The 25,849-nt window shown below is 38.8% G+C and overlaps 2 protein-coding genes across 3 annotated transcripts; both read right to left on the bottom strand.

Annotated features, from left to right (window-relative positions):
- Positions 1-3,549: 3,549 nt before the first annotated feature.
- Positions 3,550-5,871, bottom strand: LOC121774604. 2 transcript variants are annotated; one of them, XM_042171464.1, is made up of 3 exons: positions 5,638-5,871; positions 5,126-5,557; positions 3,550-5,044 (listed from the first exon to the last, which is right to left on the bottom strand). In XM_042171464.1, exons 1-3 carry the CDS (start codon positions 5,653-5,655, stop codon positions 4,529-4,531), a joined length of 966 nt encoding a protein of 321 aa, XP_042027398.1. In that variant the 5' UTR covers positions 5,656-5,871; the 3' UTR covers positions 3,550-4,528. The 2 variants fall into 2 exon arrangements, with proteins under 2 accessions (XP_042027398.1, XP_042027399.1); XM_042171465.1 differs by having other exon boundaries at positions 5,126-5,527.
- A 7,157-nt stretch (positions 5,872-13,028) lies between these two features.
- LOC121774637 (myosin-12-like) lies at positions 13,029-22,330 on the bottom strand. Its single transcript, XM_042171496.1, has 39 exons — positions 22,046-22,330; positions 21,837-21,965; positions 21,313-21,456; positions 20,917-21,219; positions 20,759-20,817; positions 20,510-20,669; positions 20,281-20,430; positions 20,043-20,179; positions 19,810-19,956; positions 19,395-19,496; positions 19,257-19,314; positions 19,055-19,156; positions 18,922-18,959; positions 18,673-18,799; positions 18,423-18,593; positions 18,215-18,346; positions 18,034-18,140; positions 17,901-17,961; positions 17,647-17,824; positions 17,364-17,569; positions 17,121-17,240; positions 16,952-17,050; positions 16,642-16,857; positions 16,241-16,380; positions 16,054-16,155; positions 15,687-15,855; positions 15,521-15,616; positions 15,384-15,443; positions 15,134-15,304; positions 14,908-15,063; positions 14,626-14,829; positions 14,406-14,552; positions 14,263-14,333; positions 14,080-14,179; positions 13,943-13,999; positions 13,805-13,861; positions 13,630-13,710; positions 13,463-13,545; positions 13,029-13,394 (listed from the first exon to the last, which is right to left on the bottom strand). Exons 1-39 carry the CDS (start codon positions 22,046-22,048, stop codon positions 13,268-13,270), a joined length of 4,770 nt encoding a protein of 1,589 aa, XP_042027430.1. The 5' UTR covers positions 22,049-22,330; the 3' UTR covers positions 13,029-13,267.
- Between the last annotated feature and the right edge of the window lie 3,519 nt (positions 22,331-25,849).

Below are 25,849 nucleotides of genomic sequence, written 5' to 3'. Positions count from 1 at the left end.
CAAACCTGCCCCCATTTCTCCCCGTGGACGTAGATTTACCTCAGTAAATCGAACCACGTAAAACCTCTGTGTCGTAATTTATTTTTACGTGCATTAATTACCATCGAAAATTCGCCGCTTCATCACACACCAACATAATTGGCGTTTTACATAGGGACCGTATCTTGCTCGTATTTTTACCAAACTACTTAAATTTGAACACGCCAATCTGGATGGCGTCTTTACGATATAAAACGCCAAGGTCATTGGCGTGTTTAACGTAAAAAACGCCAATCTGATTGGCGTTTTTGGGTTGAACTATATTTCTCAGATCTCCCCCAAAATCGCAGACCCTAATCACATTTCCTCCCTCCCCAAAACGCGAAAAACCTTCCCAAAGCTGAAAAACGCGAAAACGCTTGCCTTGGTCGGGTCAACCCGATGGTGGATTGAAGCGTGTAGATTTCTATTTTGGCTCATTTCTTCCAAATATTAGTACTCGCAATCGGTTAGTATAACTAATTTTTAACTCATTCTTCCAAACATTAGTCTACCAATATTTGATGGATTATTATGATAGTATATATTGTAGTGTAATTTATATAATTATTTGATGGATTGTTATAGTATTATAAATTGTATTGTAATTAATAGAAATATTTTGACCAATTATTATGGTATTATATGTTGTAGTATATCTAATTTTTTACACATATTTGATAGGTTGTTATGATAGTATATATTTTAGTGTACTGTAAAGAAATATTTTTGACCAATATTTGTGTTTGACATTAATGCAGATAGTATGACGTGGTGTGTCCATTTATATTGGGGTGGAAATATAATTCCCGGAACAGTTATTTCATATGATCCTCCTTTTGCAAAAGGATTGATTATATTGGATGAAAGTATTTCCTACGAAAAGCTTGTGGAAACAATTTGTGAAAGAATGGGGATAAACATATTTGAAAACAAACTTCAAATAGTATGGAAACGTCATATATTCTATGGATCTTCAATCACGTATATAGGTATTTTACTAGAAGAAGTATACATGCCACTAATGTTTAGTGAGAGTATGACTACAGGAGGTCAAATTGAATTGTATGTTGAGTATTCGTCAATTACTCAACAACATAGTCATCATCTCATGAGTAATGATGTTGGTACGTCTACGAGAGGCCGAGAACCATATGTCGCTGCAACACAAGATTTTGATGTTGGTACGTCAACGAGAGGCCAAGAACCATGCTTCGATACAACACAAGATTTTGATATTGGTGGCGTGCATTTAGGGGACAGTGACAACTGTGATGTGGTTGAGGACATAATTGGTCCTGATAAAGCCGACTTTCTTGATCCACAATCACCTTATGATTCTGAAGATGTCGATCCGGATAGTACAGATTCAGATGGTGCTTCGTCGGATGAGGACCAATTTGTTGCTCCAAGAACATCCATTCCGGTTGGAGAAACAGTGGTTGGAGAAACATCAATTGGAGGAAGAGCAGTACGAGAAAGAGTAGTTCCACAGTTCCCACAGCCTGGTATGAACTATTTTCGCTCCTTACCAGGTCCATATGATAGTTTTGATCCAAAAAACTTTGAGTCTGATGATCTCAATGTGCATTATTGGAGTGAAAAAGATCCGAGCAATGTCGGTTTGCATACTAAATTTAAAACCAAATTGGAATTGAAGTCAGCTGTGACTTTTTGGCATTTGGAAAAAATCCGACAATATACAGTTGTTGAAAGTAAAGGAAAGAGATGTCATGCAGTTTGTAAGTGGCCACAAGGAAATCCGAAAGATAAGTCCTTACCGCCATGTTTGTGGGAGTGCCGAGCAACATTGAGGAAGCATGATGAACACTGGCAAATTAGAGTGTTTAGCACTGCTCATACTTGCATGGGGGATCGTAATTATAATGGGCACGCTAATCTTTCGTCGGGTATGATAGCGTTGAGTGTTCGACATCAGATAGAAAACGATCCTTGCTACAAGGTAAAAGCAATTGTGGCGGATATTGAAAATAGATATCATGTGAAAGTTAGTTACAAGAAAGCATGGTATGCTCGGAGGACAGCTATTGAGCTTGTGTATGGTTCGTGGGAGTGGAATTTCAAAGTTTTACCAGGTTATTTGAATGAGTTGCAAAAACAAAATCCTGGCACAATTGTCGAATGGTTACATGATGAAAGATTAAGCAACGGTATGAACAAGGTTTTCAAGTACGTATTTTGGGCTTTTGGTCCAGCTGTGGAGGCTTTTCAACTATGCAAACCAGTTTTAACCGTTGATGGAACTCATCTACGTGGACGATATCGAGGTAAAATTCTTATTGCCGTTGGATTTGATGCTAATAAGAAATGTTTGCCTATTGCATATGCCATTGTTGATGAGGAAACCATACAAAGTTGGAATTGGTTTATGGAACGTATTAGACTTCACATAGCCAAGCACGAAATATGTGTAATATCTGATAGGCATGTGGGAATCATAGATGCAATGAATTCTCCCATATGGAAAGAAGAACCCAATGTGGGGCATCACAGATTTTGCTTGGTACATGTTAGAAAAAATGTTTTGCAGATTCACAAAGGCATCATGGTAAAAAGACTTGTTTGGAAAATTGGTATTGCTACAAAGAAACGCAAGTTTAAGATCAGACGTCGTTTACTTCGAACCATCAACAACGAGGCTGCGCAATACCTTGATGCCGTGGAGTTAGAAAAATGGAGTTTGGCGTATGACAAACACAAAAGATGGGGTGAGATGACCACTAATATGGTGGAATCTTACAACAATGTGTTGAGAGGCGCTAGACAACTCCCAATTAAAGCTTGCATTGATCTGATATTTTGGAGGACAATAGAATGGTTTAATGAGCGGTCAATTGCATCAACACAGTGTGCCACTCCACTTACCCCGTGGGCCCATGAAAAGGTGTGCAAAAATGATGTAAAAGGTCAATTACATAATGTGAGGGTCCCAAACACAATTGCAGGGCTTTACGTGGTTCGAACAAAGCGTCGAATTGGTAGAAAGGGCGGTAATAAATGGAAGGTAAAGTACTTGGAGTCGAACTGCAAATGTCAAAAGTGGCAGATGTGGAGACTTCCATGTTCACATGCAGCGGCAGTTGCGCGGTTTAGAAACGAGCCCATGCTGTCGCTTGTTGATAACGTATACCGCACAAGTGTTTGGGTACACCAGTATTCTACGGTGTTCAATCCAATCAGACACCAAGATTATTGGGCTGTGCCTGAATGGACTTTGCAATGTTCACGAGCCCAGTTAATGCCTAAAAGTCGAGGTCGATATCGTACTACTAGGATTCCTAATCAGATGGATGTCCGTGAAGCTGACCAGCCACGCGCCCGACGCCGATGTAAACATTGCCGTCAACCAGGGCACGACAGACGCAACTGCCCGAATGCTTCTTCAAGGATGGATACTCAGTTGGTAGATGATGCCGCTGACGATTTTATGCCTCCACCTCCATCAAGATCTGCAGTTCGAGGTCGTCATTCTATCAGCCACACTGATGATGCCGATCACGATTTTATGCCTCCACCTCCACCAAGATCTGCAGTTCGAGGTCGGCATTCTGTCAGCCACACTGGTGGTACAGGCGACGACATTGGGCTCAGTGATATCCCACATTCTCCACCTAGGTCTTCTGTGCGAGACGATTATTTCGGGGTTGATTTAGAGAATGTCGTTGTGCAAGATACTCCTCCGTCTAGACTCTCCACCGCCAGAATCGGGAAGGGTATCCGTAGCTTCTTTACCCGGAGAAGGCGAGACAATTGAATGTGTAACAACTATTTAGTTGAATTGAACATTGTTCTGTTTATTCTTTATAATTGTGGCTATTTATTGAATTGAGCATTGTAACGTGTTACTCGTCAAAATTTTCCGAAACCAAATTTTTCCCAAGGTAAAAACGCCATCTCTGTTGGCGTTTTCCACTAAAAACGCCAACTACAGTGGCGTGTTATTTCAGAATGTCCGCTCATACGTAGGAAAAATTGCAAAATTTTGAGCAAGGTAAAAACGCCATCGGCAGTGGCGTTTTCCACTAAAAACGCCAATAATATTGGCGTCTTTTTAAACACGCCAACTACAGTGGCGTGTTTATGCAGAATGTCCGCTTCAACGAAGGAAAATTTGGCAAAATTTTTCCCATGGTAAAAACGCCATCTTCGTTGGCGTTTTCCACTAAAAACGCCAATATTATTGGCGTCTTTTAAAACACGCCACTGTCAGTGGCGTGTTTATGCTGAATGTGCACAACGCTGGGAAATTTGGCAAAATTTTTAGCAAGGTAAAAACGCCAATAATATTGGTGTTTTATACAAAATCTTAGTACGGCTAAAAGGCCAACTGGGAATGGCGTGTTTGTTCCTATCGTCGACCAATAAGTAATATAAAGAGTTCAAAATATCAATATGAATACGTGTAAAAAGAGGATTTATCAAATCATCTAATATAACGAGTTCAAATCAATGAAAAACAACCAATATCCATACCAAGTATCAAATTAGTTTAATCATCTCGCCGTTTCCGCATAAACAAACCCCGTATCCCCTTCCCAATTTTGGATGTAGATCTAGGGATCCTTGAGGGAGGAGTATCTTGAACAACAGCGTTCTCTAGATCCACCCCAAAAATGTCATCTTGCACAGACGACCGCGGTGGAGAAGTGGGGACATCACTGAGGCCAATGTCGTCGCCGGTACCACCGGTGTGGCTGACAGAATGACGGCCTCGAACTGCAGATGTAGGTGGAGGTGGTTCCACAAAATCGTCATCGGAGCGGTGTACAGGCTGAGATGACGACTCTCCGCAGGCGGTTTTCTTTTTGGTTCGTCGTTTTGCCTTTTGCCTTACGGGTACGTCCACGTCCATTGCAGAGCGCTGCGAAGGACGGTAGTCCATCCGCTCAGCCTCTCCGGATATCCGCAGTCCTTCTTCAATCATCCTCGAAATGGTTCCCAAAGCCGGATGTTCTGTCGTATCTTGGCCACTTAGAAAGTGGCGCACGTTGTGAAGTGTCTCCACCTACAATTATCAAAGTTAAATACATATCATAATATGAATTTAAATAATTAACTAGGGTTTGGTTAAGTATGAATAATTTACCGCGAATCTATGAGAAGATGCCGTTTCGTGGAAGCCCTGTTCAGCATGCACGCCGGGTTTGGTTAAATACACAACAGTTATCTGCCGAAACCAATCCATATATTCTTCGGTTGCAACGGGCTCATCACTGTACTCCAGATCAGTCCACACCAAAAAGTGCCTGTTTTCCCACTCCTGTATATAATTGGCGTGCCAATCAACCCAATTTCGACCAGCTTTTCCACGGCGATCCTGTTTCGCAAAATCAGTACCGTGGAACCGGGGGAGTTGCGGGATATACGGTTGGACAATCCCAAATTGGCGCAACACTCGGTGTGGCAGGTGTGGCTCAGCCAGATTCCAGCAAATAAGCGTTGTTATCGATATCCATACAGGACGACCGACATCACAACTTTCCGGCAACTGCCGTTGGAGATAAGGCATCCAAATAAACTACATGTAACACAAATTTATTCAAATTAATTTCAATAAAAAACAACAAACAAAAAATAATTTATAAGTATATGAAGTACCTGGTTGGCATGCATCATGGAGAACTGATCTCGGAAATTTTCAATACAATGTCCGGGTGCTTTTACATATAACGCCGGACCATTCCATCTACAAAATGTAAATTATGAGCGAATAACACGAAGACTGATGAACATAAAGCTTAAAAAATGAATTAGTGAACAACTTACGCGCTTGCACATGGTAGATAGTCTGTATGCACGAGATCTAGCATCCTCGGTCTAATATTTGGGATTCTCTCCCAAGCCCACATCTGTAATAGAGTTAAGGCTCCCCCCGACATCCGTCCTCTTAGCAACGACAGCTTCACACAAATTGTGGTACAAGCAAGCAAGCGTCGCACCACCCCAGCTATAGGTAGAACACCGTTCTATATCCATGAAAAATTGCAAGTAGAAGAACGGAATTTTATTTCCGGTGGCATTCGGGATCATCAGACCACCAAGTAATAGCAGACAGTAGATACGAGCCCGCTGAGCATATATGTTGTGTTCGTGCTCATCATTCAGCTCAATCCTCAATTGACGCGATAAGCTTGTCTGCTTAAAAGACATTTCCTTCAACTCGGATGCGTCCGGTATGAATCCTAGAAAATCCAAACACCTGTCCTGCCAATATCCCGGTTGTGTCGGGGGGATGTAACCCGTCACAGCCTCTCCATCAACTTTCAGGCCCCATAAAACCTCCACGTCTTCCAATGTTACAGTCACTTCACCGACTGGGAAGTGAAACGTGTGAGTCTCTGGCCTCCAACGTTCAATCAAAGCGGTGATCAGATGGTGGTCAATTTCCTTTGGCTGACCACACCTCAATAAACCGCCGAACCCCATCTGGTCCACTAGTGCCAAAACACGGTGATGTATGGGAACATTCCAAATTATTCCTTCATATCGTCGGCAGCGTACGTATTCGGATGGAACTCCTGCCCATATGTTATTAGAGACGTGTTGTCTCTGAAGATACAGTACAGAAGGATCCGCAGGACCACACGCAAGCCGACGAGCAGAAGTCGAAGATGATGCCATAATTTACCTACACATCATTCAATAATTACATACAATTTAATCCAATTTCACAAAATGGAACACCAAAATCAAATAATTCACAATACACAAATTCACCTACACAACATTTCACACCCAAAATCATAACACAATTCATCTACACAAAATTGACAATTTCAATTACAAATTTGTCCAACCTAACAATTTCAATTTGTCCAATTTCAATTTGACAAACCTAACAATATAAACAAATTTAACAATTCAAACTAATCAACATACATCAACCAAAACCCACATAAACCAAAACAATTTGCCCATTTTTTAGCTATAACAACCCTAGGGTTTAGGTTTATAATCAATTTTATACACAAATTCACTTAAACCCAAACAATCCAACATAATAATCAACAATAATGTCATTCAACCGATCCAAAATGCATAATATTTCAACTCAATTCACAACCCATTACAATATTTCAACTAATATTGTAAAAGATAAGCATACTAACCGAAGAAAATATATGAATCTGGAGAAGAATAGCACCGATTGATGAATGGAGTGCGAAATGACGGAGAGGAGGGCGAATTCGCGGAGATTGGCGCTGCTCGGAGAAAAATCGCAAAGTGTGGTGTGCTGTGATGTTTTCGCGATTTGGGGGTGGAGGCTGCTATATCAGCCTGTTAAAACACGCCACTCAAATTGGCGTTTTTTGGTTAAACACGCCGATATTATTGGCGTCTTTCCTTTTAAACACGCCGATGTCATTGGCGTGTTTTATATACTACACGCCAACACCAATGGCGTGTTTTAACGTAATGATCATTGGAAAGAATACGCCCAAAATACGGCACAAGTATAAAACGCCAACATAGTTGGCGTGTTTGCTTATAGACACGCCAATTTCACTGGCGTTTTTACTTATAAAAACGCCAATGTCATCGGCGTTTTTCCCATAAATGGAATTGTTAACAAAATGGGTACATTTGCGTTATTTTAAAGGCAAAGTGCCCTAGAAACCCGATTTTCTCAAATATTGAGGTATTATTTTTTGATCATAACGTTTTTGAGATAAGATATAGCAGTTTAATCTGAGGAGTAAGCAGTTTGATAATAAATGGAGGATGAAATTAGAGGATTCCAAGTGGAGATGGTGGATTTGAGTGGCATGTCCTTAGATTCACATCCTAGTACCTCTATCAGTCTGGCCGCCATCTGCAAATTAGACCTCTCCAACAACAATCTCCAGGTTTCATTTCCATACATCAAAACCATCATTCATTCACCATATTTTTAATTGCTAGGAAAAAATAAACATGTTTAATAAAGTATTGGGATGTATTTCATTGACAGAGCATCCCGGAATCATTGACTGTGCGGCTACTAAACATGATGGTGTTAGACGTGCACTCCAACAGCTCAAGTCTCTCCCAATATTTTCCGTATAAGATGGAGGTAAGATACTCTTAAGAAACTTCATTTTGATTGACATTTCTTTCAAAGTAATGTTAGGATAGTAATTTCAGAAGGATACAGGAGGAGGCTGATTGAGATCATTGGGGGATCACTTGGCTATTTCAAAGGGCCAGCTGATGCTTCAGTTGTTGCGGTACCTTCGTTGATCTATTTATTATTAATGATTAGATAATATAAGATTTTACACATGTGTTACTTTACTAAGGAATTATGTGTTCTCTTGAATTGTCGTTTGCTGCATTATATTCAAAGGTTATCTTTACTGTCAACTTAAGTGGTTTTTATCGGTGCATTTCATTCTGAAAATATGTTGCTGAAAGCCTGAAACAGAGGTAAGCTTTTCAATTATGAAAATTGCTAGCACAGAGTTTTCTTTCCTAATATAGTAAATAGGCATGTAGGGAACTGAAACGGTCCCGTCACTCCAATCTGATATAGCAGCTCGAGCATAATCAATTGGGTGATGAACAAGAGATTCAAGTTCTGCCCAAGTTTGACACCATGCTCCTTGTAAGGACCTGTTAAAACTTAAAACTCACATTATTAATTCATTTGTGAGGAGAAGTTAATAATATTTGCATGATTAGTTAGGACACACCGGATAACTTCAAGAACGAACGAGCAAGAAAGGGTTTAAGGGGGTAGACAAGTGATGGCTGCCTACAATCAAAGTTCTGCCAAACGGCCTCTCAAAAGAGTCCTCTTCATGCAGAAGTAGAAGGATCAAGTTCTCAAAGCAACCATGACCATCAATTTTCAGCTATAACTTATCATCTAAGATCAAAGTGGTTGGTGTGAAGAACAGAAATGAGGCATCTATTATGATATGGAAGAGGAAAATGAATCAAAGGGATTGCAAGGCTTCATGGCTGTAAGAAAATGAGGCTTCTCGGTATACCTTGCATTTTTCGATTTCTAATTGGACTTCATGTTCTTGCTACTCCAAATCTATGCCACAGTTAAAGAAAATGTGATGGTAATTGAGATTCCACTTTTGTATCTTCGATGATTATAGTGAGATTCCAGTTATTGATTTTCAGTCATTTATCATCTTGTAGGTATATGGAGCAGAGACGATGTATTCATATCTTATTGAGTCTGCGATTTCTTATCATTCCTTTATATTTTTGGTAATTTTAAAACATATTTTATTCCTGAATTCTAACACAATAAAAATTGTTGTGGGGTACTAGCCGTTTTAGGGTTGCATTTCCTTAATTTTCTAAATTGATAGCTCCATTAAATATAAACAAATCAATTTGATGTTAATCAGTGGGCTTCAATGTGCCAATTTATTTAATTCAGTTATATTTGTGTAATTTTATTAGGCTCAAATCTCCAAGGCTAAGAAATATATTATTGTAGGGGTACTAGCCATTTTAGGATTTTATGTTTCTATAATTTTCTATATTAATTTAGATTTTGGGTTATACCCATCATAGTGTTTTGGGATTCCTTTTATGATAAATCAGTTTGGATATTGAAGTTAATAGGCTTATATAAATAAATGACCTATTTTGGAAAAACTAAGAAGCTAGAAGTAATAAAAGGTAAATTACTTTTAAATGTCAATATTATATTAAAATCACATAAATTAAATAAATAGAAGTAATTTTTTTTACTGAATATCTTATGCAATGTATTGCCATGAGACGTATATATGTGAATTTATTTTATTAACTATAATTAATATGCATAGTTTTATTTAATTTTAGGGTTTATTATCATAAACAGTGTTAGTGTGTTATAGTAGTTATTTATGAATTTACTACATTAATTCATCATTATTTTGTAAAAGCTTAAATTGTTATTTCATACTTCACATATTTATTTACATTATTTTCCTTATGTCATGTAAACATTGCTTAATTTTTTGAAAGTTGGATAGCTTTTAAAATAAATTAATGATCCGTGCATAACACACGTGTAACACTAGTCTTTTTAAAAGTATTAGTTCTTATTTAAATTATAGAACTGCTATAACTTTTTAAAATTATAACTTCTTGTTTAAATTAAAAATTCTGCATTGAAAAGGCATAAGCAAAATTTAAATTCATAACTTAATTTTCAATAAAATATATACTCCCTTAGCCAAAATGAGCGAAGTTTATAAATCAAATTGCGGAGTTCTTATTATAAATAAAAGTTTTAGGAATTAGATGATGCAATTATAATTCTTAAGAATATACTCATTTTTTGTGAAATGTTAGAGGGAGATGGAGTGAAGTATACTTTTGTCATTAAATTAAATTAATAAGGGTAATTTTGCTAGTCACAATTATTTTTCTTACGTGTAACTTATTGTACCAAACACTATGATAACTAATAATGAGAAAAGATCTGCTGCATAATTAATATGAGCGTTTGTGAGCGACTAAATCACACGTAGGCTAGTTTCCTTAATTTTAGAATTTTACAAACAGAACACAATTCCCTTTCATCGATCTCCATGCCAGCAATATTATTTATTTTCTTTTATAGCTTTACTTTTTTTCAGTTTAGTTTTCGTTTCTTTATTTCCTTTATATACTAGTACATGTCTTCTCCTAGGTTTTTATTATCACTTTCAAAGTGTTGTCTCTCTCTCGGAAATCGGAATGCTAGTATAAGGTTAGTTTTTTAGCCTTGGTCTTCATATATGCTTGGAATTTCTTATATAATTTACATGTTTATTAGTTCTACTACTTGTTTGTATTGTATATGCTTGATTAATTTTTTTTAGATAAAACCAAAACCATTGGCGATCCTTCTAAGATAAGATCACAAGAATGTGGTAAGCGAATGTTATCATCAAAAGAGAAGTCAATTTTGAAGACTAGGGCTTGTCGTGGCTGTGGAATACGTGGTGCATCACATGATAAACATAATTGCCCAAAGTTGCAAGACGGGTATGTGAACTATTGTTGAGTTCCATTATTTACATTGTTTAGTTGTTTTAATGACCAATAAATTTAATTTACTATTTTTACTCTCATTTTTATATTTCAGATCAGTTGCAGATGACCGTCACGATATCAATGGATATGCAATTGAAAAAGATTGATGTCCATAGCTAGTGATTTTTTTTATTCTGTTTGCTTTGCTAGACAATATTTTAACCTTCGGATGATTTGATCGTATTGAAACGGATTTTATAAGAATACATCTTATTTTTTCGTAGTACTTCGTGGTATCTAGCTAATTTCATCCTTTCAAAGCCCACTGCATTCAAAATTTGAGTCCTTATGATTTTTCTTTCAAAACTTCTGCAATACTAGTTTAAAGTAATTGGGGAACCAGTTTTACATTGAGACATTAGATATCATTAAACACATTTTTATAATTGTATTTATCAAATCACAAACCAGAGCTAAAGAATTAAGTTATTAAAAATTAAAAAGAGTAGCACTCTTTTTCAAGATCATCAATACTAGAGAGTAATAAAAAAAATGATGCTATTTTATTTGATCAGAAACTACCCATGAAATAGTTTAGTTTAGGTGAAGAAGAAAGTTAAGGAGTAGTATTCATATGCTGATGCAAAAGTTTGTATTTTCCGGTAGAAAGATAAAGAATGAGACGGGACAAATTCATAAAGGAAAGCTATAAAAGAAAATAAATAATATTGCTGACATGGAGATAGATGAAAGGGAATTGTGTTCTATTTGTAAAATTCTAAAATTAATGAAGCTAGCCTAAGTGTGATTTAGTCGCTACTCATTTTAATTGTGCAGCATATCTTTTCTCAACTAATATACTGTTAAGGGCGTTTCCCTTAACAAGCACCGGCGGCGAGTTTCGCTCGGCGGTGGAGATAAATTTCCGGCGGCCAACAGGCTCGGCGGACGATTGCAGAGTTTCTGTGCGCGGGAGTCGCTCCCGTCGGGCAGATAACTCGGCGATTGATAGAATACTCCGGCGTCTAATTAGGATCGGCGGAGGGAATCCAAAATTAGGATTGGAAAACACACGTTATCTTTGGGAGAGAAAATATTTCATTAATTGATTGATTCATACAATGATATAATCTCTCCTATTTATAATACTAGAATACTACTACCCTAACTTATTGAATAAGAAAACAAAGATATGGAAAAGATATGGCGAATCAAAAGATACTAAATAATTGAGATTTCCTAGATGTTTCGACGCGGCACGCGGGAATCTTTCCCGTCGGGCGTTGCAGAGGTAGAGTTGTCCGGCGGCTAGAGCTCGGCGGACAGGCGGGACTCGGCAACCAAAGCAGTTGCTGTGCGCGGAATGTTTTCCGTCGGGCAGCGGTGTAGCTTCGGTTCGAGATGGTGGGAGGGTGAGATCACGATGAAAGCACTAGTTGTTAAGGGCGTTTCCCTTAACAAGCACCGGCGGCGAGTTTCGCTCGGTGGTGGAGATAAATTTCCGGCGGCCAACAGGCTCGGCGGACGATTGCAGAGTTTCTGTGCGCGGGAGTCGCTCCCGTCGGGCAGATAACTCGGCGATTGATAGAATACTCCGGCGTCCAATTAGGATCGGCGGAGGGAATCCAAAATTAGGATTGGAAAACACACGTTATCTTTGGGAGAGAAAATATTTCATTAATTGATTGATTCATACAATGATATAATCTCTCCTATTTATAATACTAGAATACTACTACCTAACTTATTGAATAAGAAAACAAAGATATGGAAAAGATATGGCAAATCAAAAGATACTAAATAATTGAGATTTCCTAGATGTTAAGGGGATCGTATCATATACCAAACACAAAATTAAGATATGTTAACTTGTTGAAACTATGATAATTGTCTATCGTTGCTAGTTGAAACATAACATAGCTACCAAACAATTTAATGTGATACGTCATTTTTTTGCATGAACACTCATACAAAATAATGTGTGCTACTACATTAGTTGGTTCAGTGTTAATATGTTATGCAAGATGGTGTAATTGACATGCAACAAATGATAATGGCCGCGTTGTTCCATTGGTTGATTTAGAGGATTTCATGCGCTAATGTTTACACAAATAATAATTGTATGAATGTCAATCAAAACAGAGAAATTAATGGTAGAATGAAAAGAAGGGGATTTACATTTTGAACGCTCACTCCCTCACCACTCAAAAGGGAAAAAACAATGTGTATTCATCATATCTATATGCTGAATCAAATCAAAATTGGCGATTGTGCAGAATTATGATTCTGCTATCTGCAACAGAAAATGGAAGTCTGATCTTTGACGAAGAAGAGGCGGCGGATTCACATCTAATACATTGATCTCCTGGAACGACTGTGATATCTCATCAATGGAGAAAGGTATGCTGCAATTCGAATAAATACGCGTTAGTGCCTGCTGTTTCTAGAGTTTTATGCTTTAAATTTTGAATACCTTGAATCTACATCCAGCAAGAATGTATTGTTTGGTGTGCTAATTGAATCTTCTACTGTCAGAGTTTTCATCTTCGCAATTACCTAAATTGAAATAATTGCAAGCTTTGAATAAAGCCAAATTCTGATACAATTGACATAAATAAGGCATATATGAAGAGCCATTACCTCGGTAGATAATCCTTGGGTTCCATATTTATCATCCCAAAACATGGTTCCAATTCTATATATTTGTGCAATGCTCAATACCTGATCAAATCAATGTAGTGTAGATCGATGTTATGACCAAGGTGTGTTCATGGTTTCGAGTAAGGAAACAAATACAACATAAGGTCAAGTTTACCGGGCAGAGTTCACTCGTGATCTCATCCAAGGACTTGTGAGTTTTCTGGTGCAGGACCTGTGAATGGTAAAAAGATTTATCACATGATCAGTGGTGATTCTTTAAAATATAATGCAAGCTGAACTGGATTTGCTATACCAGAAAAGCTATAGCTTGTCTTATGTGCTGCAGTTCGTCCCACGAGGATCCAGCATACTGCATAAAGATGTAAGATATGTAAGAAAAATTGACCTTTCCTGAATCGTCTATAAGTTTTTATGTGAGTAGGCATTTACCTCTGGTGTTGCTTTCACGCACCAGTTCTCCAGTTCTTGTAAACCTGCCTTAACATATTCACCGTTGCTAAACGAACAGCATTCACGGCGTAGCAGTAAGCTGACAATATAAGCAGTATTAGCCTATTAGGACATTAACATTGTTGCTGGGGTGCAAATTTAGAAGTAGTAATGATTTCTCACCTATTGAAAAGTTGAACATTTATGAATGAGAATACTTGGCTGAAAATCTTCCTTGTGATGGTTGGTGCAACCTAACAAAGATTCTCTTGTCATCATTAACATGTTTTACAAAATCATTTGAGGATTAAGATGTTTCTACTTACATAATTTTCAGACAGTATTTTCATGGTATGATCGAAGCAATGGACGATGGTTTGCCAGTGTAGGCTAGAGCTCTGTTGTTTCATGTTATGTGAATGGATGGTTTTAGAGGAGCCTTTTACCGGTCTGATCCTCGCAACTCTTGGTGCCTGTTTATACCATAAATTTTGAGATTCATAAAATGCATTTGTTAATAATCTTTCACAATTGACAAGTACTTACTTGTATACACAAATTAAGAAATGGACTGATCTCTTTCTTTAAGCCATCACGAATCATCCCATATATTTTCTCAACACATGCTGTGAGATGTTGCTTAAACAGCAAAGCCGGGTATTTTGCTTCAATCCTTGATTTGTTGATGGGGTTGCCCTCCATTCCGCTGTAGCCACTAGATAGTCCCATGATCATAGAAGATGACCGCACCTGAAAATGGAACACTACAACATGTAATAGCTGTACACTGACATTTTATGCAGATGACTCATTTGCATCAATGCTTACCTGTGCCATTCTACCAAAAAACGAGATGGGTGAACTTCTGTTTCTTCTCGAAGCTGCTGCTGATGAGTTGCTTGCCTTGATCGTTCTTTGCAGAAGAAACAAAATAGTTGAAGTTGTTGACAGCCAATAAGCCAGATTCTTTGTGCTGTCCTGGTTCTGCAGATAAAACTGCTTGTAATAATTGTTGGCAATTATATGTTGAACATTTATGCTCTTGTTCGGTTACCTCAATGGATGATTGGATTGCATGAATAATCCTATCAAATATATTAGTTTTATCTGCTTCAAAGGATCTCCACTGTATGAGTGTTCTGTAGACGATGCAGGCAGCAACTGGCCTATTCTTATCAAAGCGGTTGTCTTCTAGAAGGCATTTAATCAGTGCGTCATGATTTTCCTGATATATCACATGCAAATTCCCATTATTCATAGAAACATATTTCTCCGGTGATTTTAGCGAGTGGTGGTTTTACTACCTGCTGTCTATCCGTCAAGGATCTCTGTTTAGAGAGAGGAGGGGGAATAACCTCAGAATCCTACACAAAAAATGTGCACTTATTTACTGACACCGTTAACAGAAAACTTATTTGTATATGTACTTGTTGAATCGAACCTTAATCACTTCATTTATCTGCTGCTCTACTTTTTTTGCTGGTAGATGTTCCACCGTGTCCAGGCCATTATGGTCCTCGTATTCATTCTCCAAATTCTACGTTTTAAAGTGGTCACACTTCAATAAAATTGCAAACTCTGTAATTAGTACAAACCTACTACTGTACCTTTACTGTTGAGATAGCTTGATCATCATCAGTACTCTGTATTTGTTGCACAACATCAGAACTCTGTATTTGTAGCACAACATCAGAACTCTGTATTTGTCGCACAACAACTTTTTGACTGTGAAGCAACATGTTCTCTGACTCCAAATCTTTAATCTTCTCCCTCAGTCTGATATAAAACACTTTTAGATTTCTGCAGTGATTTCTATCAATAAACATCATCTATGTGGCCAGCTACATTAAGTGCTTCAGGTTTGTTTTATTGTAAACTAGCTATTTGGTATTGACTGAAATTTGCATTGAATTTCTGTGGGAAAAAAATGACATTTTTTAAGGTAAGTTCAGGGTCTGTTTTTTATATTCTCACAGTTCCATTTCCTCAGTCAAGCCTTCCTGAGCTGATATAACCAGAGCCTGCTGACGTAGCACCTGATTCTCAGACTCGAGATTAGATAGGTTCGATTCTAATCTGTTGAGATATAAAACAGATATAGTTATAACAGAGTCAACAATTCCGATAGAGCTACATGTTATTTAATAGAAATGCTAAATACCTTTCGATGCTCTCTTGCAGTTGTGCAGCTTTCATTTGTGCCTCTTCTGCTTCTTTAAATCTGGCATTGCTTTCTAGTTCCACCTTCGAATATGCCTGCTCAAACTCCTCTACCTTCTTCTTCAATTCAGTGATCACTTCCTGCAAATATACAGCCGGAATTAGGGGAGCTCCCTACCCTATACACATGAGCTTTGCTAGTTTCTAATGTTGGCAATAATTTTTTTCCGGAATTTCCCTTGGGCGATGTTCTGGAATAGTGCATGGTAGAGTTTTTGTTATCAATTTATCCTTTCAGCACTTTTTTGCTAAATGAAGTCTTCATGCATTATTGTGACAGTTCTAATCTCCAGATGAAAATGCTTATCTTTGTACTAGTATATTATAGTTGCTTGACTGTACCTCGAGTTCGTGGTTTTTATTTGTCAATTGCTCCACTTTCGTGTTGTCAACAACCGGTACCTCTTTGATGACTGGCGGGGCTTGTTCAATTGCTATCTTGGCAGCTTCTCTTTCATGAATAATTGCAGCTTGAGCTTCCTGAAGCTGCGTTTGCGTATCCTGTAAAACATTCTGCAGTTTCGCTATTTCCTGGCCCTTAGCTTCTTCAATATCCATCTGCAACATGATTAATTTTATTATGATGTATAATTGAAGGATGCGTATCATCACAAGCTAATACTAAGATTGACAGAGTGAATTTGTAGCTTACCCGTAGGTGTTTTTCAATGTCTAATCTCCATGTTAGCTCGTCAACACGCTTTTCCAGCTTGTCCTTTGCTTCCTTGAGGGCTCCTGTGTCTCTTGCTTCCTGTTTTAGGTCTACATTAGCCTATGACATATGCAATTATTAGCAGTAAGACTGTAGCAGTAATACTAACCATTCTTAACTTCCGAAGCTCTTTTCTCGCTATTCTAGCTCGCCATAGGCATTGAAGTGAAAGGTTGGCTTTCTTTAGACGTTTATAGGCAGAAAGGGCATAGAAACTTCTCCATTGTGTCTGGCAAAAGACAGATAAATTTTTATCTAGATTGCTGGTTATGTATTGTAGAACCACAAAGGCGGTGAATTTACAGACCGATATCATTAGTCTCCTATCTGCCTTACTTTCAAATGGTATTACCTGAATGATTGTTGCTCCTTTGTTTCGTCTTCTGCGTCTGAACTCATTCCGCGCTGCCATTGCTCGTAAGCCAGTTTGAATTACTACCGCTGCCTCCTGCAATTTGATGTATGAATTTCTTGCTGCACGAGTACGTGCATGTTTCTGTATTCGGATTGAAGCAGCTTCTCTCCTCATGTGTTCATAAAGCTTACATGCGATCCGTGCTGTGTAAAGCATCAAAAAAAAGGTATTGTTATGACAATCATTTATAGTCAGAGAAAGCTTATGACATTTCTAATACCTCTCCAAAGTTTCTGGATATTTATAGACGCCTTTCGTAGAATTATAAACTCTTTCCTTGTAAGGTGAGTTCGGATTTGCCTCTGAATGCGCCTGACAGCATGAGCCACAACTTCTGCTCTTCTAGCATCTAATTCAGCCATCTGCCCCGCTCTGAGAAACACCTTGCTTTTCCCAATCTGAGGTGCAAGAAATGCAAATAATGCTACATATTTATCTTAGAATAAGATTTAAATTACTAGTAAGATTTCTTACCTGATAGCCTTTTAAGCCCATTCTGTCACATATTGCAATACATGCTAATTTCTCATCTGACCTGCAACGCAGATATCAACATAATTATTATCCTTGGATCTCATTTTTGTGATTGATAAGATTGGTTACTCACCCATCCACAATATCCGGAGCTAGCATTCCAAACCGGTCTATAAACTCATCAAATGTTCTTTTTGTTGGATACCCTGCACAGCTTATCCTTATGGCCTCTAGTACACCCTGCCAGAGTGTCACATATGTTTAACGCGTCTCAGAAATTTAAAACATGTACCATGAATGAGTAAGCGACTTACTCCACATCTTAGCTGGTTCAAGACATTGAAGTTCTCAAATATCCCAGGTTTCAGAACCGTATTTGGCTTCACACATCTGATGTAATGTGGCTCTGTTGTGCTCAGGGTTTCCATTAATGATTGTAATTGTTGCTGTAAATTTTTCAATGTAAAATATGAGTGTTTGACTGATGTTGAATTTCTGTACAGTTTACTGATTTTCACCTACTTTGAAGCGGGTGCCGATGGAGGAAAACTTGGATTGCTTTGATGTTTCATCAGACAATGAAGGGAAAAGATTTGCAACAAATGAGCAGGTGGAATCATTCAAAAGAGCTTGATGTTCTGCAATAACATAATCCTTATTTTTGTCGAGAAATTGATCTGCTTGATAGGTTACCTGTTATTACAGAAGAGAACATTAAGAAATTCTATATTCACCAGACCTTATAAATGTCTGTGTCCTTTTTCTTACATACATCACCAGCATAGTGATTTATGGTGAAGTCGGTTCTAGCAAGCTTCGGCTTGCTGAATCGTTTGTGCGCTTTATACGTCTGGTACATCTTCTGCGCGAAAGTTTCATGAGTTGACTTTGGAAACATGCTGCAAGAGTGGGAAATTCTGATATATCTTACTTTTCATTCTTCTTTTGTTTCAAAGCAAGAGATGTTTCATTTATTTTATTCTTTGGTGATCAGTAGATGGCAGTGGCTAGAGCAGCTTACCAGGCTTCATCAAGAAGAGCAATTATTCCTCCTGGTTTCTGCAGGTAAATAAATATCCAAACACTGTTGTTAACATTATGAACTTAATTAGATTAGCATGCATCGTCACACAGACACACATGCGCACACAAACCTTTTCGATAAGATCTAAAACGTCTTGATTATCTACGAACTCAACATAGCTCCAGTCAATTTCCTCCTTTGTATACTCCTCTTGTTCCATCTTGAAAACATGCTGTAATATATGTTTGTCTAATGAATCAACATAGGTCCATGGGATTATAAGATATGTATACACGGTGCAGGGTGCAGATATTAAGCGAACCATATTTTACCTGATTGAAGTGCTGTTGCAACTTCTCGTTCGTTAGGTTGATACACAACTGCTCAAAACTTCAATATGCAGGGTGCAGACAAGTTAGTCTTGAGGTGCAGACACCTCTGTTATGCTCAGACAGAATGGAAGTAAATACCTGTTGATCTTGAAGCTCTCGAACCCATAAATATCTAGGACTCCAATTATGCTTTTAGCATTCGGATCTTGACCAATCGAATTGTTTATCTTGTCCACGATCCTGTCATAATAGTAGTAGTTTCTGTTATTCACAATAACTACATCATAGATAAGTCTTTTATTTCTTAAAATTAAATCAGATTTTTACCTTATGGACTTTGGTGTCATATCAAATAAACAATACTATTCCATTGCTACAAAAGCTTGAAGTGATATAAACTATCTAAAATACATCACTTCATCTTCTAATTCAAGTAACTCTTCAATGTGACTCTATTGTTTATATTCTTTGTTCAAATACTATGATTCTTAAAAAAGCAAGAAGAAACTCTCTGCTTTACATTTCAAGGGGATGACTTGAGGAACTCACTCACCAATCAAATAATCTGGAATATATTGTCTTTGCAAAAGCATCTCTGCTTGTGACAGCTGCTGCAGGATCGAGTGGTTTTGTGATGCTCCCATCGGGGGTAACAATGACACGCTTGCAAAGAGAGTCCTCAAGTGCCTTCTCACTGCACCTGTATGATGCCATTTCAAAGAACATTCAAGAACATCATAAAGCTCAAATGTTGTATCAAGTGCAAAAACTGAAGAGATCTCTTACTGTAGTAGCTCAGCTGCTGTCTGAAGGTGATAGCGCGACTTATCATTTTTAAGCTTAGATGAATCTACTTCACTCCCCTTGAGAAACTCTATATTCCCCAAATGGAGTATAGCAGCCACTACACGGAATATAGCTTCCTACTCAATGACAGGAAGAAATAAGAGTGTCGATTATGAATGTGAATCGAGGCTGCAAAATCTGATGCTCAATACTGCTTTTTCCCAGTCAAGGTATGTACCTGCTCATCCTGGCTGATTCCAACAATGTCCATGGCATTTCTAGTTTCCAGGTATTCTCTGGCATCATCTACATTCGCCACCTCATAGCAATTACTTTGATTCAAATAGTGAAATGATCTTGGATCTCCAAGCTTGTACCTCTTCACTTCCTGCAGTTAAATGGTAGGTTTAGCAGTCTAGCCACGGTGGTCATACTCATACAGATTCAATTCATGAAATCCACGTCACCTCTGGAGGCGCTGCGCAAAGCATGTAAAAGCAATGGTAGTTCCTCTCCGGATCAGAGACTTGGCAAACACGCGATCTTTCTAGGAGATAAGTCCGAACTGCAGCCCCTGAGATCTTCCCCTGCTTATCGAATTGGATTTCGACAAATTTTCCAAAACGACTGGTACCACCAGTCAGTCAAGTGAACTTCTTCTAAGCCTATACTTGACAACTTGAAATTGAACTGAAACATTTTGTGCATCCATTTACCTGGAATTGTTATTTTTAACTGTTTTTGCATTGCCAAATGCTTCCAAAACTGGATTTGACTGAAAATATAAAAATTTAGAAATGTAAATTTTCTGTGAATCTTCGAATGCTAAGCGCTAACGTGGCCAGGAATTAAGGGAGGAGACATCTCTTCTCACCTCCAAAACCTGTTGCTCTACTGTTCTTCCTTCTGTGCCAGACCTCCCTCCCATGAATGCTAGATATCTCATTAGCATTTTCGTTGTTTCCGTCTTTCCAGCTCCACTCTCTCCACTCACCAAGATAGACTGGCTTCCATGTTCATTAATTATCGACCTGTAGCAGGTATCTGCAACGGCAAAGAGATGCGGACTCAGCTCTCCGAAAGCAGCTCCTTTGTACTGCTGCATCATGTGGATATCATACAGATGTGGCAACCTCCGGAAAGGATTCACCGCTATCAAAATGTTCCCCGTGTAAGTCTGCACCATTTCCAAGATTGTTATCACAGTCTTCTCTGTTTTCTTTAGCATTCTGCTAAAAGTTGTTAATCAAATTGGGTGGACAGAAGTTACATATATCTCATTGAGAGAAAAGCGACAGGCGAGATTGTACAAGACTCCCGGCTCGTGGAGGTACGCTAACTTGGTCATATCATCAACCCCGGAAGGGGGCGCTTCAGTATCCTTTGGATATATGCTTGAAATAGCTGCAACTATCTGAAATCATGAATTCATTCTTTCAAATATTTATACTGGAAATATTCCTACACCTTCTAAATTTCAAACTACTATACAGCATTTCTTCAAGGTGATGGCTGCTTGTATATATATGCTCTATTTTCCTTCAAAAACATAAAACCATGGAATTTGGCTCCATCAATTGCTTTTGCAACACAACACTATTCTTAATTTTTGGGCCACATCCACAATCTGAGTAAATAAGAATTTCATGACTCCATTGATTAAGATACATGTGCTGAATTTGCATGGTCGCAAAACTGTCAATAATCCTGCTATTGCTAACAACTGGATTGAATATGATCCAGTTTGCAGGTAGAAATGTGTTGGTGCTTGAAATTGAAAATTGATTGACTCACAGTGTTGCCATTTGTGGCAAGTATGGTTGCATCCGATCCTTTAATCTCCAACACTTGCCCATCGATCCAGGCAGCTTCAGGATCTTCAGCCCAAACATGCGATCCAACAATAATGTTTACTGGAGTTCCCTGAATCATCAAATGAGATGATTAGCTTACTAATCACAAAACTGCAGAAATCAAATCAAAATCATGGCAAATCAGCTTACCATTAGACTATCTGAGCATTGAACACAATGAATAAGTTTCAGCTACAGAGAGAGAGAGAGAGAGAGAGTATTTGAAGGAATGTGGAAATGAAAAGGAATGTCGACTGGAAAAGTAGGGTAATGAAGGAAGGTGGTGAAAAACGCAAACACAAAAGCAAAAGGCAAAATGCAGTGACATTCAGTCAAATCCGATTTTCTTGGTCCACGTCGGATGCTGACATGGCACCCCAAAAGATGTACTGATCCTGTGAAACGCGCGTGAGTTCTGTTGTTTAAACCAGCCAATGAGATCCAACCGGAGTTACAGCAGCATGAATGATATGATTGCAGCATGGTGATGAGTGGACCTGTGGCTATAGCCTTGCAATGTATAGTAAAATAAAATGTCACATTCTTGCTAATTATGATGTTACTAGGTGCTACTAAACTTTCAATTTTTTTTGTATTGCTTTTTCTTTTAAATGGTTGGCTTGGCCCCTTAGCTTTCTCTTTAATCAATGGCTTTTAACAAGGTAGGAGATTAATTACTTGGAAAATATCATCAATAGTGACATACATGCCCCTCTAGAAAGGAGTTTTATCGATTTAGGCCCATCAAAATAGATGTTTATCAAAGTGATTAATAGTATTGATCATTCATGTTTGGCATTAATAGCACCCCCCTTAAGATTTTTAGATCGTCATGCATTAAAGTAATGAAACTTCCCTTGCAAATATCAAAAGTTATGTTATTTGTCATTTTTTATATATTCCAATGTAAGAGTCTTTATTTGTTATTTTAATTATTTGGGGTTTACTTGTTTGTCTTTTGATTTAGTTTACGATCTTGGCATGCCTACTTAGTCTACGTATAAAAAATTTCATTATTATATTCTGCAGTTGAATTTTGATAAATAAGTAAGCATTTATTTTCATTTATGTTGTTTTCCTATGATATTCAGTACATAATCAGCCAATTTGTAATCTTCTTTGCACTATTTTCTAATACTATTATATGTACAACATTATAAGCTCACCCTAATAGTCTCGATCAATGTTTTAAAAATTGAACCGTTAAGCAAACTAGCGAAGCTACTCCAACTGGTTGGACCGGTCACACCACTGGTCGAGTCAGATTATTGTAGCAAACACAGGCATTCGACCAGAAACAAGTGCTATTCATAGCTAAACTATACTATCAAACGACCCCTTATATTCAAATCAAGTCTCATTTTGGATGAATACATGTGCCTCAAATAAGATCATCTATTGCAACATATATCCCATTCAAACATCTTGTTATCTCCAATTCCAAACTTAAAGGAGTATTAGAAGCCAAAGTTCTCACCCAAATCTCGTAATGTTTGATAAGTTGCTAACATTTATCACATGGGCATTCTCGTTGTAAAGTTAGTAGATTTTTTAATTAGAAACCTAGTTGTAAAGATTTGAATGAAGAATGAAGAATGAAGAATGAAGAAGCCTTTGTTTTTGGTGTGAGAGTGGAACACCTGGAAAGCCATTTCGGCCGGTGGGCAGTGGGCCCTCCCTGTCCCAAAATTCTCTGACTAAATCCACCAACCTACCATTTTAATTCTTTATTAAAACACATTTTTTTTGTGATGTCGTCATTGACAATTGAATTTAATTTCCTTTTTAATTAGGGTCGGTGGAGTGTTTAGGGCACCCGCAACGCTGTGCCGTTGCGGTTCCTATGCCGTTCCGGCGGAACGGTTCCGCGGCGGCACGCATTGCGGGGTGCGTTCCGTCGCCGTTCCGTGCCGTCGCCGTTCCTATGCCGTGCCGCGTTCCGTTCTGGAGGAACGCGGAACGGAACGTTCCGCCACGCGCCGAGGCGACGTGGCGGCCTCCCATTCGACGCGTGCAGCCCACTCGCTGCCCCGCGAGTGGGCTTCGTCCGGTGACGCAATAATTAATTTTTAAAAAAAAAATTCGAATTTAATAAAAAAAAAATAAAAAATTTTTGCAACGGTAATGAGACCGTTTTTTTTATATCCGTTTTTTATTTTTTTTTTAATTTTTATTTTATTTATTTACTCTATAAATACTCCTATTTCATACTCATTTCAATCACAAACACACATCTATTCCTCTCTATTTCCACCCCAATTTTCATCTCAAATCAACTATATTTTCCTACTCCCAAATTTAATCAAACTAATGGATCCTTATGAACAAATGCGTCAAATATTGGAACAATCACTTGAAGAAGATCGACGACGGGAGGCGGAAGAAGCCGCGCCACCCCAACGACGCTCCCGTACGTACATCCATCGTAACCGGGAGGAAGCCGCCGCAAGGTTAGTACGCGACTACTTCTGCGATAACCCGGTTTGGGGAGATACGTACTTCCGTCGCCGTTTCCGCATGGGGAAACCGTTATTTCTCCACATCGCGAATACTTTGGCAACCCGGGAAGAGTTCTTCCAGGAAGGATTCGACGCAGTCGGCCGTCCCAGCCACACGACGCTGCAGAAATGTACTGCAGCAATCCGCCAGCTTGCGACTGGACAAACGGCCGACATGTTCGACGAATACCTCCACATCGGAGACAGCAATGGGCGAATGTGCTTGCTCAAATTCTGCCAAGGCGTCCGGGCAGCCTTCACCTTCGAATTTCTCCGAAGGCCAAGCACGACCGATTGTCAGTTCCTGCTCAACCTTCACGAAACAGTGCACGGATTCCCCGGGATGCTCGGCAGCGTCGATTGCATGCACTGGCAATGGAAGAATTGCCCGGTGGCGTGGAAGGGGTCCTACACGAGCGGCCACAAAGGCACCCACCCAACCGTTATACTTGAGGCCGTTGCCGACTACCGCCTTTGGATCTGGCACGCGTACTTCGGGGTCCCCGGGTCGAACAACGACGTAAACGTGCTCCACCAGTCCGACCTCTTGACCGAAGTTTTGGATGGTAAAGCGCCGGCCATCAACTTCGTCGCCAACAACCGGCTTTATAAAATGGGGTACTATCTCGCCGATGGCATCTACCCGAAGTGGCCTACCTTCGTGAAGACGTGCAGTGGGTCTGCAAACCCAAAGCAGACTCTTTTTGCGCAGAAGCAGGAGGCTGCTCGCAAGGATGTGGAGAGGGCGTTCGAGGTTCTCCAAGCGCGCTTCAACATCATCAAAGCCCCGGCTCGTACGTGGTTCAAGGAAAACATGGTCGACATCATGTATACGTGCATAATCTTGCACAACATGATTGTCCAAGACGAAGGACCCGAGGCGGGAAATTGGTTCGACGACGAATCCCCCGGAAGCTCAACCGCAAGTAGTCCGCCTCGAAGTGGAGCGCATCCGTCTATACAAGAACGGTTATCTATTCGTGCAAGGACACGCGACTCTAGTGCCCACACCCAACTCCAACATGATCTAATTGAGCACATTTGGGCAAATTTTGGCGGATGAAATTATTAAAATTGTGTACTTTTATTTTTTTAGGATTTTAATTGTGTGCTTTTTATTTTTTTACGTTTAAGTTGTAATTTTTTTTAATGTTGTGTGTTTTTTTAATAAAGTGTGTTTGTTTTTTAAAGTGTGTTTATTTAAATTGAATTGGGTTGGAAATAAAAAAAATGAAATTGAATGAATAGTAATTTAAGGAACGGTTAAGGAACGGTTAAGGAACGGAGGGTTGCAGGTTCCGTTCCTTAGTTAAGGAATGGAGTAAAAAAGTACAGTGGGGCCCTCAAATAGTGGTTTAAGGAACGGTATAGGAACGGTATAGGAACAGCGTTGTGGATGGCCTTAGGGTTTTACTATTGAAATATAAAGCTACTTTTGGTAGGACCTTCTTCATTG

This window comes from Salvia splendens, chromosome 17 (assembly GCF_004379255.2).
Source record: "Salvia splendens isolate huo1 chromosome 17, SspV2, whole genome shotgun sequence".
Classification (NCBI taxonomy): Eukaryota; Viridiplantae; Streptophyta; class Magnoliopsida; order Lamiales; family Lamiaceae; genus Salvia; species Salvia splendens.
The sequence above is the reverse complement of the archived record's forward strand: the minus strand, read 5'-3'. Positions and strand labels throughout refer to the sequence as shown.

What these genes read in the sequence shown, in the direction of transcription:
- LOC121774604 (XM_042171464.1), bottom strand. An exon ending in CATCTTCTCATAGATTCGCG is followed by an intron (nt 5,045 to 5,125) that starts GTAAATTATTCA and finishes TGATAATTGTAG; the next exon opens with GTGGAGACACTTCACAACGT.
- LOC121774637 (XM_042171496.1), bottom strand. An exon ending in TATTCCAGATTATTTGATTG is followed by an intron (nt 19,497 to 19,809) that starts GTGAGTGAGTTC and finishes CTATTATGACAG; the next exon opens with GATCGTGGACAAGATAAACA. An exon ending in ATAAAAACCACGAACTCGAG is followed by an intron (nt 16,381 to 16,641) that starts GTACAGTCAAGC and finishes GTATATTTGCAG; the next exon opens with GAAGTGATCACTGAATTGAA.